At 32.3% G+C, this 19,545-nt stretch overlaps 1 protein-coding gene across 2 annotated transcripts in view; it reads right to left on the bottom strand.

Moving 5' to 3' along the window:
* Positions 1-19,545, bottom strand: part of CCDC148 (coiled-coil domain containing 148) — a 198,471-nt gene that overhangs the window by 129,916 nt on the left and 49,010 nt on the right. The window contains exons 1-6 of one of the 2 annotated variants that reach the window (XM_011359009.2): positions 18,726-18,797; positions 14,486-14,548; positions 13,416-13,537; positions 6,436-6,539; positions 1,075-1,157; positions 712-863 (exon numbers count right to left, since the gene is read on the bottom strand). In XM_011359009.2, coding sequence (XP_011357311.2) covers positions 712-863; positions 1,075-1,157; positions 6,436-6,539; positions 13,416-13,537; positions 14,486-14,548; positions 18,726-18,789 — 588 coding nt within the window. In that variant the 5' untranslated portion in view covers positions 18,790-18,797. Of the gene's footprint in view, positions 1-711; positions 864-1,074; positions 1,158-6,435; positions 6,540-13,415; positions 13,538-14,485; positions 14,549-18,725; positions 18,798-19,545 lie in introns of those variants that run through there. The other variant, XM_011359026.2, reaches the window with a different exon arrangement.

The following is a 19,545-nucleotide window of genomic DNA, read 5'->3' as shown; positions in this document are numbered from 1 at the left end:
AAAAATCACCTGTAAGCCTACAGGTAGTACAACTATGATCATGGAGTTAATACTCTAGTCAGGGAAGGTAGTCAAATAAACTAACGAAAAATAGCTAAGTATCAGGAAGAGGTAAGTAATGTAAAAACAGGGTGAGATAATAGGGAGTGACTGTGGCTTCTCTCATGTGGGTGATCAGGACAGGCCTCTCAGAGGAGAGGTCTTTTAAGCGAGGATCTAAAGGTCAAAAAGTGCCATCGGTGGGATGGAGGAAATGGCTAGTGCAAAGGCCTTGAGACATGAAGGAGCCTGGCATGTGTGAGGAAGCATCAGTGGGACAATATCTAGGAGGAAAGGGGATGTCAGGTAGGAGATGAGGTTGAAGAAGCAGAGAGGAGCCTGATGTATAGGGAGGAATTATGGCCCAGCAGGAGCCCTGAGGGGAGACCAGGTGCATGACTTGATCCCCCTGCACTGAAGGTAGATCCCAGAATTCACTGGGAGGAGGGACAAGAATGAAAGCAGAGAGACTAGTTATGTGGCCACTTTAACATTCCAGATGAGAAATGAGCACGCTTAGACAGCTTCAGGGATGTTTAAGAAATTGAGTAGACCACATTTGCTATACTTTTCATTAAAATACATGAGACACAGATGTTTGTTATCTCAAACTGTTCTAGTTGGAACATAAATGAACTATTAGATTATTAAAAGTAAAGGTAATATACTAACCTCTTCCAGTACTTTCACTGAGTTTAACTGAGTATGTGAATGTGAATTCTGCGAAATGTGATGCTGTCTATATTTTAAATCTGCTCTCAGTTGCTGAATAGGATTTATCACATTTTTCAGATATATGCACCATTGTTCTGATAGCTCTCGTTCTATGGTGAAACAAAATTAAATCAAGGTAACACATTATTTTAAGTTTCTTCAAAACCAGTTTCTTAGAGTACAAATTTATTTTTGGATCCATTTACCAAAAAAAAAAAAAGAGCAGTTAATATTAAAAGAACATGAAGTGAATGGCCCACTTTCATCTTCAAAACAAAACTCCCCTTTAAATATAGGATCAAAAAAAAAAAAAAAACTCACCGAAATTTGTAAGGTCAGAAAGACATTCATTTCCAATGCTCTCTTCATTGAGAAAAAATTTTATTTCAAATTCCATTTTACATCTGAAATAGACATTATCTCAATCATTTTTATAATCACAAACATGTATAGGTTTAAAAAATAACTAGTAGTAGAAATTTAATCTAATGTGGTTTTATCTACTTGTTTATTTATGTAGACCATATACTAAATTCTTAACATGGATTAGGTACTTCCCAGACACAATTAGCAGACATTTGGTCCACACCAAAAGGTCCTTGAAATACAGTTCTGTGCAAAATGTCCTTGAGTATATTTGGTCCATGTCAAATGGTCTTTGATATTTGGTCCTGTCAAAAACGTCCATGCTTACAAAATGTCCCTGGGTTCCAATAGTCCATAATATTTGTTTCTACTTTTAGTTTACGGGATTAATACATAAAAAATGTTATCATGTTTTATTGGTCCAATAATTATATTGTGGCTATATTGCCAATAATAACCCTTCTTGCCTCAGTAGACTACCTGGTAATGTCAAATGGGGTTAGATAGATGGGTCTAGGTTGGAATTGTGCAGAAGAGCAGGGTTTATATTAATTATGTACATAATTATCAAGGACCTCTTGGCATAGACCAAATATCTCTGTAGATGTTTTAGACAAAACTGAATTTCCTGCAAGGGCTAGACACCGAGCTAGAAAGAAACATGAGTGAACATTTCAGGTAGAAGTAACACGTGAACAAAGGCAAGCACTACTAGCCTGTTCAGCAGATCTGTGTTTTAGAAAAATTCCCAAGGCAGCAGGATGCAGGATGGGCTGGAAAGAGGGGTGATCAATAAAAATGGAAAATGAGGAGGAGAGGATCAGGTAAAACAGGACCAACAAGGAGTTTATTTTAACAGTTAAGAGAAGATGAGGTCCTGAACTAGAAAAATGGGAGAAAAGATATACTTTATTTTTATACACAAATAAAAGTAACAAATCTTTATGATCTTTTATGATATTATTTAAATATAGTCATTTTTAGAGTAAAATCATAACCAGCTCTAAATGGACATCCCAAAATATTGTAGTCTATCCCTTGCTTATGGCAGATTTAATGAAATCTTAGAAAATAGTTTTGATTTATTATCATTTTTAAAATACAATATTAAAATGGCATAAAATTTAAAATAGCAACAATTACAACACTTCAATTCCATGATTATTTTCATTTTTCTATAAGTTTCTAGCACTTGTCTACATGCTTGTATATTTTAAAGAGTTGTAATTATGGCACATTTACTATTTTATAGTGGAGGTTTGAATAATTTTTTAAGATATATCTAAATAATTCTCACAATTATCAATTATTTTTTATATGTGCCCTCATCTTCTAAGCCAATTCACTTACAGGGGACAGGGTTTTTATATATATAAATATAAAGGAGGGGTGCTATTATAGATGATACTTCACCATGTATTTTTCCAGCATGTAGTTTTTGCCAGAAGTATCTTTAAGACTAAATTTGAAACTGTTAAAGAGAGGATGGATGTATAACGGTGGAGTAAAACCAGAAGTTATTTCATAATGGATTTGCTTAAACAAAAACATAGTACTTATAAACCATCCAGCTCAATTCCCTTATATTGTCAGTACCCAGAAAGCCATGGTAGAGCATACAAACAAATAGGAGAAGTAGCTTTGTTCGTACAGATCAACCTGCTACTTTGTATGTAACCATTCTAGTAAGCTCCATCCTGGCTTCATAGATTAACAATCCTGAGTCATCAGAAAAGACTAGCTTGTTTCCCTAATTGTCCTGAGAGCCCAAAAAATCCAGAAGCATTTTTTATGTCCTCAAGAACTACAAGAATCTGGGACTAGCTTGTGAAAGCCGGCTAATATTTCCCAAATTGTGTTCTATAAAACAGTAATGTCAAGGAGATGCTAGGGAAAGAAATATGGGAAATGGTAAACTAAACAAAATCAGACAAGTTTTTATGGTGTGGATTTCCCGGAAACTTGATTATGATAAAATGCATTGAGATTCTCTAAAAGGGAATGAAATATATTTCCCTAATTTCCCTAAGGACCATGAAATCCACTATTAGCCATACCTGGAAGAATATTTCTCTTTTGTAGGATGATTTAGAAAATATAGATTAAAATTGCAATAGACATAGGATATTAAAAATGATAACTCTGGAGAAGAGAACCCTGTCCTATTTATCACTGACATGCTAGACTAGGTTCCAGGTGTTCTTAGAACTCTGTAGTACATGCAACCTCCTCCAGATCTGAAGAGGGGACAATTGAATGTAAGGCAACTTTCTGTGTCTAAAGCTGCAAATTTTAGTGCCTCCTAATGTTATTTGGCCTTTCTTCTGGTACCACTGAATATGATGGGGCTACAAAATCTCTTGGTTTTTGTGTGACCTTTTGCCTGGATGATATATTAATCTACTTCCTAGATATGCCTAGTTGCAATGCAACTACCTGCAAGATAAACCAGCCCAGAGAAGGGTGTTTTTGAGCTCTCAGGAGTCTATTCTCAGTACAGGTCTTCGGCCTTGCCAGGATGGTGCCCACATTCTAGGTGTAGAATCAGTCTCCTCAGAACATCAACAATTACCCGGAGCTTCCTGAGATTTCTAGAGCAACCACTTAGTTACTAATTTTGGCAAAACAAGTGAAGCATGGGGTACAAGAGAGTGGTAAATCAGAAGCCATTTAAGCAAACAATAAGCAAAGAAACTTGGGTTGTGAAAGGCAGAACAAGTGAATCTGTTAGTTCCATACATGGAACTACCAACCAGGAGAGCTGTAGAAAATTAGGACACCAGAGCAGGCTGAAGGCCAAAGCTTTAGCCCTCCAACAAGGGAGGAACTCAGTAGCGCAGACATTTTAGACTCAGCTATTTGATCCGATTCTCACTATTAAAAGTCTTCCCAAGTGAGCGTACACAGAGGCCAGAGAAGGAAGTCTCACAACTGTTGGCGAAGGAATGAGTTCAGTAGCTAGGCTCAGAGAGAGTTCTCCAGTGCCCTAAGTCACATGGTTTAAATACTGGTCTCAATTTTATCTTTAAAGACACATTTCCAGACAACATTTAATTGTTGGTAAAACCCTATGAAATGCTTTGTATAAAGGTGATATTTTTAAAATAATGCTTTAAAACTAAAATTGTGAGCAAGAGACTACATATATTTCTAACAGAGATTTGGTTAAAAACATCCCTTGTAGGCATTATAGTAAAAGTAGTAAGGTGGACCAAAAGCCCTCACAAACTTTATTAATCAAAACCTCTTATTAAAATAAAAATTATAACTCTTTATCACATGACCAATATAAATAACTATCTCTTAAACCTCTAAACTGGCCATTCTGAAACAAGGGAGCAAGGGACCCTGGGGAAGTATATCAAAGTCTTCCAGAGGTGTAGCTTGAGAAAACATATCAATTACTAATATAATTTTATAAATTTCAATATAAAATATAATTTCATATTTGAAAATTTTATGTGACTTGTTTCCTTAGTACAGATTTCAAGGCATTAAAGTTTGGCAAAATCATTTTTTTCTACAAAGGCTAAACCAATTAGATCTCAGGTACTATGAGTGGGACTCTGTGGAAAAAACAAAAAGCTGCTCTACTTCAAGTTCATGGACAACAGGAGTTAAAGATAAGAGCTCCAATATCACCTTCAAATAAACTAGCTGATTTGCTTTCTGCAAATAACTAATCCTCTGAACCTCAAGATTCTCATCTGTAAAGTGGAGATAGCATTGATACCTAAATGACCTCTGCAGGGTCATTGTAAGGAGTAAATAAAATAAAGCATGCCAAGTACTTAACATAGTACCTGGTACATGCTAAATTACCCAACCAAACTGAGGCCCTTACTTTCTACAGGCCTGAGATTCTCAAATGGAGCCTCTCATAGTGATGCATAAGAATACTTTACTTTTAATTTTTTTATTAAAAGGGAAGATAGACTTTTAAAGATAGAGCTTAAACTCCTGATTTTCTGATGGTTCCTAAATTCTCCACAAATCTAGCCACACTCTAACTGTCCTCCTTTCACTATTATTTCTTAATTTCACTGAACATATATTGAAATTAGCCTACTTTCTAGAATAACACAAAAATTTTTCTTGGAATTCTTTTTTTGGTCCAATATTCAGCCCTTATAAGTTCCTCATTTCCATCATCTTTGTGTCATTCCAGGTCAATAAATATATATATATATATATTTTTTTTTTTTTCCACAATGATATGTATACACCTCTTCTATCTAGCTCAAGAACAGCTTAATATACACATTAAGAAGAGTATGGAACAGCCAAGATAAAAAAAAAAAAAAAACTTTCACTCATGTCTTCCTTCACATTTGAGCTTGCATCAGTGAGCACCATAATTAAAACCTCCTAACAGCTTTCTTTATCAGGTTTCAAGTTATGCAAATTTTCAAGAAAAACTTTTTCTAATGGATTCAAACTTTCCACAAACGATAACTTTTTGAGGGATAAGATGGGTCTGATTTGTTTTCTTAGCAGCAGTATGGCAACAAAGTCTATATAATCTCATTTTTCCATGTTTTAAGTTATACTGTGATGTAAAAGCACTTCCAATCACAAGCCTTTTACTTGTAGGAATCTCTTGCCAGAATAAGAAACTCTTATTACTATAAAAAGCACCTACATCAAAATTAAAGTGAATGGTATTTGGAGATTTGACTTAGAATAAGACAACAAAAGTTAACTATTTTGATATAAATATACACTTAAAAAGCATACTTTATAAATATAATGATCATCAACTGGTATATGTACCTCAAATGGAGGGAGAACACACCTGCCTTCTCTTTTTGCCTTGACTTTTGAATTTTATTTTTCAAAAATTACAGTTAAGATCAAGTATAGAATCATTAGTTTTAATTCATCTTGAAGTGACTGCTGGAAATAATAACAAAGTCAAAAATACAAATTGAATGTTAGTCATGATACAGCTACATCTAGAAATTACTGAACAACTTGAACCCTTTAGTTTATTTATGCATTAATTTATTGAAATCATTTATACATTTCCTGCTATGTATCCTCCAATGAAAAGATGAATATGATGGGATGCTTGCCCTTGTGCTAGGTGTATTGCTAGTATGAGTGGGAGTGCAGAAGAGAAAGTGATTAGAAAATAGTGTCTTTTTTTCCCCCTAAGAAAAGCGAAATCCATATTAATATATCTATTAAATTCCAAATGATAACTTTAAATTTTTATTATTATTGTTTAATAGACAATTATAGACTATCTAACTAAATAACTGCAAATCTTAGTAATTCCTAGGTGCTCTTATTAAAATTTTCTTCAGCTCTTACCTGACTTCATTTAGCCTTTGATGCTCCTGCCACCACACTTGTTTGTGTTGCTTTATTAGTGTTTGTTCCTTAGATATCTTTGAAGTCTGCACTGCTTTTCTGATCTAGATTTAGAAGAAAAGAGGAGCCTATTCAATATATTTTAAAAATGTGTTTTCCTCAATGGAAATGTTTAATCTGTATTTTCTAAGTTAAATACTTACCGTTTTTAAATACTATTAGTTTATCTTCTAACACAAAATCCTCCTTAAAGTAGTACTTTGTTAAACAAAAAGCTGGGAGGTGAAAGAGAAAATGATTTGGAATATTGATCAATTTAAGAACTGTTTTTAACATTATTTATGAAAACGAAGGTAAAGTAATTCTATTTTCCGTACATACAATACATAATATATTAATTTTTACAATTCCAGAAAAAATTTTAAGAGCTTTCCATATATTTTTTCACCTTTCAGTACATTTTTCCTGCCAGGCATCATGAGCATCATTACTCCCATTTTACAGATGAAGACACTGAAGTTCAGAGACGTTAAAAGACTTGGTCAAGATTATAAAGCTCATAAACATCAGAATCATGTAGAATCTTGGTGCATGAATTGGTTTTTATCTGGCCCTTCAGCATAGGACGGGAAAAGGTCATTGGATAAACTGTTGGGAGGCCTGGCTGTAGTCCCAACTTCAACACCTACTAGAAATATGACCTCGAATATCCAATTTTAATCTTTCAATTCCATGACTTCATAAATAAATTGCTAAAAAGAATTTAGGCAAATATTTATTTGAAGATACTTAAAGAAATAGTGAAATATCAGGTAGCATTGAAACCCAAATTTTTAACTAAATTTCAATTTTCCTTAAATTTTATGACTTTTTAAAAAATTTAACATATAATTAGTACTTTGAGGTTTCTGTTAACAAGTTGTATCAGGCCTGGGTTTGTTTGCCTTAAAATTCTTTCTTGGCCTTCTCACTAATCTGCTCCATATCAAAGAGCAGCCTGTGTTTCTCAGACACCCCTCAGCTGGTTTCCAGCTGCATTCTGTCAAAAGGAGACACTGGCAGTGGGAGACTGAAGAGAGGGAGGAAAGAAGCCAAAGCATCTTCTTCATTTGCTCCAACTTTTCTTGACAGTTCTACTATAGTTCCAGCTATCTCTAGGTAACCTTGGTTCATAGGAAATGGTACAGCCTTGCTTTTTCTAAATGTCACTCTGACATGGCAGTGACTTCCTGTTCTTAATCCCTGTATTGCTTCACAGTCCTGTTTGGCTTCTCAGCTCTATCACCTGTGTAACCATTTCCTGAATTAAAGACCCCTCTACTCATTAGAGACCTCCTCAAGTAGTATCTGTTTCCACATTAGACTCTGCCTGGTACTCATGTGTATATGTTGAACTCGTGTATTCCATATTAATACTTTTAACCAAAGTGCTACTCTCAAATCAGAAACTTGATGAAATACATGTATTTTATATTTTCTCTGCTACTAGAATGCTTAGTACCCCGAATGCTTTAACAGATCAATACTGAAGATAAAAAACCTTCAGAAGATAAGTTCTAAAAGGACTCTTTATAATGCATGCTATTTCTAGCTGTCATTCCCTGATTACTTTAACCTTGAGTTTATCTTTCCGCAGTTCTGGATACTAACTCAAAATTAGGGCTGCAAGAAAAAAAATAATTTAAAAAAACACAAAGTAAAAGTCAAATATTTTCTTTAGGAGATATTAAGAGTGCTACAATTATGAATTTAGAAGAAAAGCACATTTAAATAAGAACTGGACACTGCAGGAATGCATTCAGAATCTCTATTTTATCTATGGGAAAAAATAAAAATGCATAGTATTTCTAAAATCTGACACTCTAGTATTTGCTTTAAGAATACCTAAAACTCATTCCAACTATTTGTCATCTACAGTCTCTAAAGTTTGTTGCAGCAGACACAACTTTTGAAATTAGATCTCTTTGACATATTTGGTCTATGTCATACAAAAAAAATTAAAATACATTGGTGAAGGATGTAGACACATTTTTACAGCTTAAAAGAAAATCAATGCTGCTGCCTTTGGGCCTGGGGAAAGACCAATTAAATAGACTATAAAAGTCAAAATAAAGCTACTATTTTTCACTAGACACTTCCAATATTTTGCAGAACATCTTAATTTTTTGTAAATTCACCCATTGACTCCACTTCTATCCTCAGGCCAAAAATGAAGAAAAATAAAATCTGAAAAGAACAAAAAGATTCAAAGTTGTATCTTTATCAATATAGAGATGTCTAGGTGATTCCAATTCATTTTGCTAGGCAATGAGCCATATGAAATCAATATTTAAGGTGGATGATGATTTATTCAAAATGCTGATGAAATTAAAATAACAAAAATAATAAATTTATAAAAGAATTAGAAACTAGATGTTTCCTATTTGGTTTATTGAGATGATCCAAGATAATAAAACCCTAAATAAGCACCTCGAAATGTCATAAAAGGCCTTTGGGCCAGATGATCTAACTTGAGATATAAACAATAACTATTGGACAATGTACGTGTTGGTTATGTGTGTATATATTTGTTAAAATCCATTGAGATGTACAATTAAGATTTGTGCACTTGTGCACTTTACTATATGTGAGTTATACCTCAACAAAGAACTGTTAATATAAATAAAAAGAAAAAAAACAGCTGTACTAAGTTGCAATTTCTCATCTGTCAGGTTGACAAAAACTCAAATGTTTAACAAAACACTCTGTGAGGCTATGGGATTTGGATGTGTACAGCAAATTTTCACATGGGTTTGCTCTTACTTATAGAAATCTATCTGAAATCTATATTGACAAAAGTATACAAAGATAAATGAACAAAGCTCACTCGCTGCAGCACTATTTGTAATAGAAAAAGACAAGCACAAAAATTCCATCAATAAGTGTTCTTGCCAAAATAAATTGAACCTGAATCTGATCAAGTTTCTAGATATAACTACCAATTTACTGGAAATGAAAGAGAAAAAAAAACATGTTAAATGACACAACCAGGATGTAATAGGCAAAATCCAGACTGTAAGAAACTATGAAACAAACAATACAAACTCTTCAAGTAAACTATAAAAATACAAGGAGATAGAGGAGGAAATCTAAAAACATAAAAATTCAATTGTAATATGTGGATCTTACTTAGACACTGATTTGAATAAACTTTAAGAAAAAAATTGGGGAAAATCAGGGAAACTTAGCACTGACTAGATAACTGAAATTATTAAGAAACAATTAAGAAATTTTTAATGGTAATAGTATTGTAGGGTATGGGTTTTTTTCCCCATAACCTTTAAGAGATACAAATTAAAATATTTATGGTGAAATATTATGATGTCTGAGATGTGTTTAAAAATAATTTGGCACAGGGGGAAGTTGTGGGTGGGAGTACAGAGGAAACAGTGGCCAAGAGTTGATCCTAGTTGAAGCTGGGTAATGTTACATGGAGATTAATGATGCCATTCACTCTAATTTTGCATATGCTTACAATATAACATTTTAAAAAAAGAATTAGTAGATTGATACTTGAGTTGGTCAAGAATACTTATTCCTGCTAAGCAAAGAAATTCAAATAAAAATAATTATAAAGATATCTTTTATACTTAAATTGGGAATGAAAGGTTAACATATAATGTACCAAAACTCAATTTGGGTCTCAATTTTCAACCCAAATTTGCTATTTAGCTTCAAGTTCAGTTTCAGCCTTTGAAAGACTGGATTACTCATTGTCCACATCAATGTCTTAATTGGCATCCCAGGACTTGCGCATGATCAATGACACCGTGATCACGTAGGTAATCATTACATCTAATCAGTATAACAATACCAGTAATACAAATCAGGCAAGTCTTCTAAATTTATTGTTAATTAACAATAATTTTTGTTATTTTTTTTCAAATATAGGTAAGTATTCTATACATAACTTGAAACAAAAATCTCCCTATGTGCTTTAAATGGTAAGATTCTATTGCTCAGTTTTAAGTATGTTTATAGTTAAGATTGCCAGAGTAAAGTGCTGTAACAATTAACAATGATTGTTAAAGCTGTTAATTTCATGTGCAAAAAATAAGCACATTTAATTAGTAAAATAAATAGGAAAATGGACAGATAATACAAATATTAAGAGAGAATATGTTAACTATGTAATATTAAGAAGAATAAAATATTCTTCTTGATCCAACACATATTTTATAAAAATTTAAATAATAGAAAAAAATAACATCATATTCATAATTCTAGTTGGTGTAGACTATTTGGTATATTAGCAATCATAACATTAAACAAAATAAACTTTAAGAATTATATTTTAATTTCTAGACATTGAATTCTATTTAGGCCACGAGTCTCAAGAAAAAAGATATAGTTGGAAATTATTCACACCTTATGGGAGTAAATTAGAAGCAAAATGTCAACTTGCTATCTCCAAATTAAGTGAGAAGGGAAGACTCCAAAAATCATATAGAACAACACTCTCAATACATCTTCCTTAATCCAAATATAATAAAAAATAAAAACTGTATAAAGAAAAGAAGAAAGTGTTAGAAAATCATGGAGTATCCCAGACACATTTTGTTCTCACTAACTAAAATTCAAAACAACAGATATTACAAAAATGCTTTAAAAGGACAATTCCTTATCATTATGAAACTATGGAGACTAAAAATGGAAGTAAGAAGTTTGTCAAAATGATTGCTACAGACTGTGAACCATTTTCAGTAGCTGAGCTGAAGACAAAGGATTTTTTGAGATTTGCAAAAGTATGAATCCCAGATATAAAGTTATTTCTAGGAAATATGTAACTAAAAGGCTTCTTCTTGAATTATTTTCTATGAACAAAAAGGTTATTGATGTTATTTATAATGTCAGTTTTAAGTGATCATCTGTTTAACCTCAAAAATGTATGGCACACTGAATAGCGAAGCAACCTAGCAGCTGACAATGCTGAAAATTATTATCCCTGCATTTAATGTCAAACTTTAAAAACCACATTAATTATTAAAATTTTAAAATGTTTATTCTTTGATAGTGATTCTATCATCAAAAGGAAATTCACTTTGACCAAACACTGATTTTAACATCAACTATTCCACATTAAGCCGAAATCGTTTTTTTTTCCTTTCAATGCATAGTGGATGGATGGATAGATGGATGGATGGACGGATGGACAGAAGAACGGATGAACAAAATAAATATATGGATAATATTAGGGCTATATATGTATATATATCTGAATATACATGTACATATTCCAATGGCATAGACAAAAACGTTTGTGGTGGCATCTTTATTAGAACAATACTTTGGGATAGAGCTAAAAGACATTCATTCTTTTTTTGCCCAGACATCCCAGTTATGAGAATTTATCCTATGGGAGTGGAAAACTCTATGCATGAAGACATTTACTAAAGCATAATTTCCAATATCATAAAATTGGATATAATCCCAATATCCAAAAATCGGGATATGAACAGACATGCATCTTTTTTTATTTGGAGTACTCATCACTCCTGTTTATGGTCAGTTCAATTTTATTGGCCTTGAGATCCCAATTTCAATGTCACTTCCTCAGAACAGGCTTCCCACCCAATTGGGGTCAAGCCCTATTATTACAAACCAGACAGCATGTTTTATTATTATTATTATTGAAGTTTATACTTAACGTAATATCATTTTGGAGTTTTTTGAGAAATACTGACTTCTCTTCCCCTCTCTTGCAACATTTTGGAGATTATTTGAGAAACACTGACTTCTCTCCCCTTCTCCTGCAAACAGTACATTCCATGAGGGTAAGGGGTATATTTTGTTACCATTGTATCTTCCAGGCACACTCAAGTAAATGAATATTTATTTACTTGAGTAATTAAATATCATAAAGATTATGTGGAAAAATATTAGGAGGAAAAGTATACAGGATTTTATGTCTATGTTATCATGGGAGAAAATCAAATATGTATGTATATGTTTATACTTATATATGTATGTGTATATGTGGTACATGTATAATGGGTCAAAACAGAAGTCAGAAATATAAAAAGTGTTTTATTAGGATGATAGTTATATAAGTGGTTTTCTCAAAAAATTTTTTGAATGTCCTGATAACATTAAACTTGTTATATTTGAACCAAATAATGCCCTACTTTTTTAGGTGCTCTTCTTAGTTTGAGGGGATATAGCTCATGGATATATGGTAGTTTCTCTAGAAAAAGTTATCAGATGTGCTTTGAATTTATAACAATTGCCTTTTAAAAAATATATTAACAATATATAACACAAAAATATTAATTATGAATGAAAACTTATAAATTACTTAATATGTTGCTTTGCCAAACCAGATTTTGAATGCAACCAAGCAATGAAAATGTTGTTTATAATATACTGTATTATTTACACATGAGGGAAACATATTGCATGAGTAATCCTAAACCATACATGATCCTAAAATACTGTGCACAATCACTTGCACATAAATGCCTTTCAAGTCTAGTCCAGATTCACCTTTTCTTAGGTCAAGTCAAAAAAGAGAATTCTAAAAAAGAGAAGCATCTGAGGGCTCATTTGAATGGTGTTGCAGAGGGAGTCTTCAATCAGATAACCCATGGCTGGCACTTTTACTAGCAATTCTTATTTTTCAGATTAAGTTAGAAATTGTTGAAAGCAAATGAAACAGTAATCTTTCTAAAAATTAAGTTGAATTCAAACCTAATGGGTTATTATGAACATTAAGCGAGTAACAAATATAAACTATATAGCATAGTGTCTGAGAGTAGTCAATAAATTCACTATTATTAATAGTTGGAAGACACTAAAAACTATTTAGAATGTTATTTATTTTCACATTTACATTTTATTATCATTTTACTTCTTAGCAATTCAATTTTCCAAAACTAGAACACACACACACACACACACACACACACACACACACACACACGGATATACACACAACTTCTAACCTTTAGCTCTATAGAAGCAGAAGCTAATTTTTTTGCTTCAGTTAATGCGTGCAATTGTTGATAGTCTACTGGCTTATACTTGATGCTTCTTATTCCATTTTTCACATGAAATACCAGATTATCTGTTTTTCATCAAAAACAGAAAATGACAAAGAAATAGTATCATGTTATTAGAAGTCGAAATATAGTTATGGCAAAAAAATATATAATTATGGCAACATGCTGACTTCAGGTCTTATTTTTAAATATTTCAAAGTAAATACAAGAAATAATATATTAAAACATTCATAGTATATTTGAAGCTATATCAATATATTCCAATATATTCCTTGCATAAAATTACTTCTAAAAGGGCATAAAAGAGATACTTTCATCTAAGTTAGTATATTGAGAACTTTAGAAAATTATTATGCCAAGATACAAGTGTGACCATTTTTTATTTAAAAGTATTAAGCATCATCTGTGAATATTTAAATATCACATTATTATAAATCAAATTAAAGAAATAGATTTTTTTAAAGTCAGAGCTGTATTTCTAACTTAGAAAAATTGAAAAAGAATTAATTAAATTTGAAAATAGATTGAAACTGAAAGCTAAAAAATTTAATAGGCTAAACAGAATTAAAATGATATAAAATGTTTGTGCAGGCATTCTCTATCCAAATACTTAGTCTGGTATATTAGCTACTTTGAAAAAAGTAAAACATAAGTATAAGGTACTTTAAGGCCAAGTAGCATAAAGTACAATAAACTGAGTAATTCAAGCAGAAAATGTACATTTGCCTCAATAATATGAATAACTAATCAGTGCCATGTGAAGTAATTAAGATTTATTAAATATATCATGGATCACATGACTATAAGATGGCTCCAAAAAAGACAAGGACAGTGAAGGACAGCGAGATTGTCCTAACAGCTGTCGAAGGTGATTTAAATGCCTATGGTGAGGAAACTGGAGAAACCCAAAAAATTAGCTTTCCATGATTAAAATTTCGAAAATCAACATTTCAATTTTATATTATGCATAATCCACCATAAATCACAAAGCAGACTTGAAAGTACAAATATACCTGAGCTATTGTTTTTCTGAATTGCGATGAAAGGTCGGTCTCTTTTATTCATGTTTTCCATATCTGTCAAGGAAACAAGAGACAGCTAAAATTTTATAATATTATTTTTAAAACATTTTTAAAGATGTTAAAGATTGCAAGATTGAGGCTCTGCAATAAAACGAGGTTTTATAGACTCCCTTTCCATTACCTTGCTCTAACTCTGTTTAATTTGTTCTTTCTGGTCTTCAGAGCAAAATCATGATGGCTACAAAAAGTTTCTCACCATTTATGCATAGTTCAAATTTTAATTATGACCATAAGAACTGTGCACTAGAACACATTCTAGAAATCAAACTTGTAATCAAAAAGTAATTGTCTTCATGAACTTGAAACCTAGTTTGGTTCTAACGATATAGAAAACCGAGTGGAAACACTTTTTGATCAACATTCTTTAATATTTATATACAAATCATAAATAATTACTGCTCACCTTTCAAGAATATTGAGGGCCTCTAAACTAAGTAATTATTAAACTGAGGTATTATAAAACTGATTTAATTGTGTTGTTTCTTATATCAGGGAATTAAAATAATATTCTAATTTAGAACCTGAAGAGTTCACATATAATTAACTTAGTCTAACAAATTGTCAGTTATAAAAATAGTCACAGGTATATAAAGTATGACAGGGAATTCAGTCAATAACACTGTAATAACTACGTATGGTGCCAGATGAGTACTAGAAGTATCGAGGTGATCACTTCGTAAGATATATAAATGTCTAATCACTATGTTGTGCACCTGAAATTAATATAATATCGTATGTCAACTGTAATTGAAAAATAATTTAATAAAATAAGTTCTCACCACACACACAAAAAAATAATCTGTTAGTCTAACTTCTCATTTTAGCATATGAGATGATTGAGACCCAGAGAACTGACCAACATCATAGTGAACTTCAGTCCAAAATCTTATATTCATAATATAAAAATCTCTGAAGATAAAGGTTTATTTCATAATCAATATGGTGACCTAACCAATCTGACTTGATATCATTTGGTAGCAAACTTGACCCAAACTGAAGTTTATCCTATTTAATGTGAATACTCATATATTTGTGCAAAAATATTAATGTGTTTAATTATGGCATGCTCCCCAAGCACCACCAGTTTTAAGGAATAAGCTCTATATTGTATTTCTAAACATCTGAAAAACTCAAACTACATCTGGTCCCACAGATTACAGATAAAGGATTATTAAAATGTATTAAAACAAGTAAATGTCATCTGGGTCATCTCAATTTTATGCTTACTAGTGAGAAATTCAAAGTGGCTAACTTCAGCTTATAAAGTGCTTTTGGCTGAGTAATGGCTACTTGAATAGAATTTTCCATGTTAAATAATTTAAGAGCACCTAGTTTTAAAAATTATTTCATGTCCACATTGTGTGACACTTTTAAATTGCTTATAAATGTTATCAAAATGTTAAGCCTTTTAGATCTATTTAGTTACCAAAAATATATTAAAATAATATATTTTGATATGAAATTCCTTATAGTGCAGGAGAAACGTCTGATATATAATGTAATGATAGCTTCACAATAGCAAGAGAGTTGAAAAAACATTTTAAAATAAAGTTAATTTTTACGGATTACCAGAGAATCTAAACTTTAGAAAAAAAATACATGACCTCAGTCTCTTCAGAGAAGGTGAACAATCAGGACTTCATTAGAGAAAAGGAAAAAAATAGCAAAGAGATTATTTATAACAATGCGATCTTTTTAAGTGTTAAGATTTGCATTCTTCTCTTTCCTAAGAAAATTTCTTAATAAACTGAGGAGACAAATGTCTGTTGTATTTAGGCTTAAAATTGTACAACATATGGATAGTTTCTTAACTCTAAAACTGCCGAACCATGTAGACATATGTGGATTTTTCCAATTACCCTCTGAGGGTAAGTTTTCAAAGGCGATGAGGATTCTGAGAGGACAAATAGTGTGAGAACAATACCAATATGAAGAAATATCTTGGATGTAGCATCAAATTATGACATTTTTAAGTGTTAGTTCAAATACTATGGCCAAAGTCTAGCTTAAGAAGTGTTTTTTAAAAATGCAGAATTCTCTTTTAAAGTCTGAGCAGAATGGCACATATTACTTCCACTATGAAATATTATGCATTGCAATTAGCATAAGGTAAAATGATTGTCCTGGAAAAACTAGTGGAACCAAACTGTATAGAAAACTATAAGGTAAAAATTAAAATTTCCTACTTAGCCCTAATATCCCCACTGTATTTAGCCCTGGTAGTCGTTCATGTTTAGTGTTTTATTTTATATTCTTTTAAAGATGTTCTATGCATATACATGTTTGTATCCAATTTTTATACAAATGCAATCACGATATATGTGCAATTCTACAGGTTTCTTTTCATTTAAAAACTTGATTCTCTTTCCAAGGCAAGGAAAGGAACATGGAAGTTTCTGAGGGACTTTAGAGTTCTGTAGACAGTGGACTCTCTCATGCCCTAACTCCTGCTACATCCTGAGAGCTATTTTAATCATTTCAAAAGCCCAAGAGAAAATGCATATATATCTAGCTTAAAGAAGTATATAGAAATAAAAGAGGGGGGAGGATTTTCAAACCTTGGTGTGTGTGTATAGAGGGGGTATTTGCAATATCTTTTTACTTGTTTTCCTGGCCCCAGCTACCATCACACAAGTTTCTGGTATGATTATACAACATAATTTTTATACAAATTTATTGTACCTTTTATGAAAAATTCCTTCTGACATCTTTAACAAAATGATTTGAAAGAGAGTACTTTTTCTCCTGATTCATGGTCACAAATGCAGTGCTCTTTCTTTTGATTACAAGCTTATTCATTAGAAGAAAACTGTTAATGTCAGGCCACAAGCGAGGTTACAGAGTTCAACAATTAGATGGACTTTTGATGTGCTTTTCGCTATCACTGCTGAGGAGAGTCTATCATCTGAAGTTTAAGACTGGGGTAGACACAGCTAGGTGCCAATATCCATCCTCCCTTATTTTCTTCCTAACAGGATCCATTTTTATTCAGGGTTACAATATTGGTCTTCGTTTTTATATCTCTGAGGCTCTCAGTGACAAGTGACATTGTTCCAGCCAATAATGTAAAAGCTGGGAATCCCGGAACAAGATTTACTTTTTCATATAGGCACTGCCCCTTCTTCCTTGTCTTTCCTTCCTTCTTTCTTCCTGCCTGGAATGTGGATGTGAAACTAGAGAATAGGGAGGCTGTTATGATTATGTAGTGAGTATTAGGATGAAAGATAGATACTAACTATTGCAGAAAAGAAAAGCAAAAGGAGTATGAGACACTGCTGATATTAAGAATCTGCTATACCAGCTGTGGACTACTTCTCTCTGGACTTGCTGTTATGAAAAAAATAAATCCCTGAGCTTCTATAATCGGGTTCTGTAACTTTCAGGCAAACAAAATTCCCAACTGATACAGACTGGAATTATATGAAGCACCCAGGAGATTTTTGATGCCTCTCCATATAAAGCAGTATAAAAATTCTTCTAGAAAGCACCCATCAATATAAGAACAGGATAAAATACCAGAAAGTATTACTATCATTGCTCTTCAATAGTAGCATGAGAAAATTACATCTAGCGAAATTTCTTATTTTAAAACTCCAATAGAGTTTCACTTGCAATTTCAACATAGCTCGAAGAGAATAGATAAAAACATGTGTAGGTGGTTCTGGAAAAGGAAGAAAAATCCTCAGAAACCTAACTCCACTATCAAAAAATAACACAGAAGAATGTATTTGTGGGTTTTTAATACTGCAGGATAAATAGTTGTTTCACAAAGGATCAATTATACAAGAAGAAATTTTCTTTTAAAATGCTACATAAATTTTTTTTTTAATTCTTAATAAAAAATAGCAATCCACCACTCTTTAACAACAAAGATTATAAAACTGTTCAATGGCACTGCCTGAAACACAGTAGCAGCAATACATTTAGAATAAATGAAATAATTCCAACAGGTAAGAAATATTAATTCATTTTTGTGTTATTGTCGGTTAAAGAAAAGTTCTTTAGGCTAAGACATGAAGAAACAAAAAGAAGATTTAAAGAAGTGAAGATAAAGTTTAGAAGGAGGGAGAGAAAGAGTGAAGAAAAAAAATTAGAGGGAAAAAAATCTTTTTAGTTCCCTGAAGTTTGGGTCAAAAAGAAGGCATCCTCTCTCCCAAGAAAGCAAACTCACAGTTTAGATCGCTGCATTCTTTGCTGATGTGGTTAGAAGTTTTACTGCACAGGAGGTAGAGCATCAAAGGTGGTCCCTAAGGCAGGTCTGGGTGGGCTTTCCAGTGATAGGAGGCAACTAACTAACTCAGGATGAGCAGCCTCACTGTGGAGAAGAGGGAGGGAACACCTGATGTGAGTAGAAGGCTAAATGAGGAGGGTGTAGTGAAAGAAGTCAGGCTTTTCCTGTTTAAATTTTTGTTTCGGCCTAATCCTTCACACAGGAAAAGAAAGGGAAATTCTCCATTATATTTTATTGCATGATCTCCTTCCATAGGGATCCATATTCTCTGAACAATTATTTGAAAGTCCTTGAATGAAAAATCCCAATAATATTCTATGAAAGCTAGGAGAGGTAGAAAAAAAAGTTTCTCTCCCTTAGAGAAAGAGGGAAGGAAAAGTTCTCCTTTTTGCCTGGAGGTGGGGAATGGGAGCTGGGGTTTGGGGAAAGGGTCAGATTATCATATACACAAGGAAAAACAGTAAGAATTTGGCTGCACAGAATTTTTCACTTGGTCTTAAAAGTACCATCTAAATACATTGGCCCAAAATATAATGGTCAATAATACATGAAATAGTCACTAATATATGACTACAATACTACTTGTCTTTGGCAATTAAAGACATGAGACATAAGAGATATCCATACAGTGAGAGCTTTTAAAAAGATATTCTTATAGAAAACATTATATTGGACCAACAAAATAAGTTCATTTAAAGTATAATTGAAATGAAAACAGCATATCCTCAAACTAAGGTATACTTTAACTCTAGAGTAGTGC

This window comes from Pteropus vampyrus, unplaced genomic scaffold (assembly GCF_000151845.1).
Source record: "Pteropus vampyrus isolate Shadow unplaced genomic scaffold, Pvam_2.0 Scaffold2, whole genome shotgun sequence".
NCBI lineage: Eukaryota > Metazoa > Chordata > Mammalia > Chiroptera > Pteropodidae > Pteropus > Pteropus vampyrus.
The sequence above is the reverse complement of the archived record's forward strand: the minus strand, read 5'-3'. Positions and strand labels throughout refer to the sequence as shown.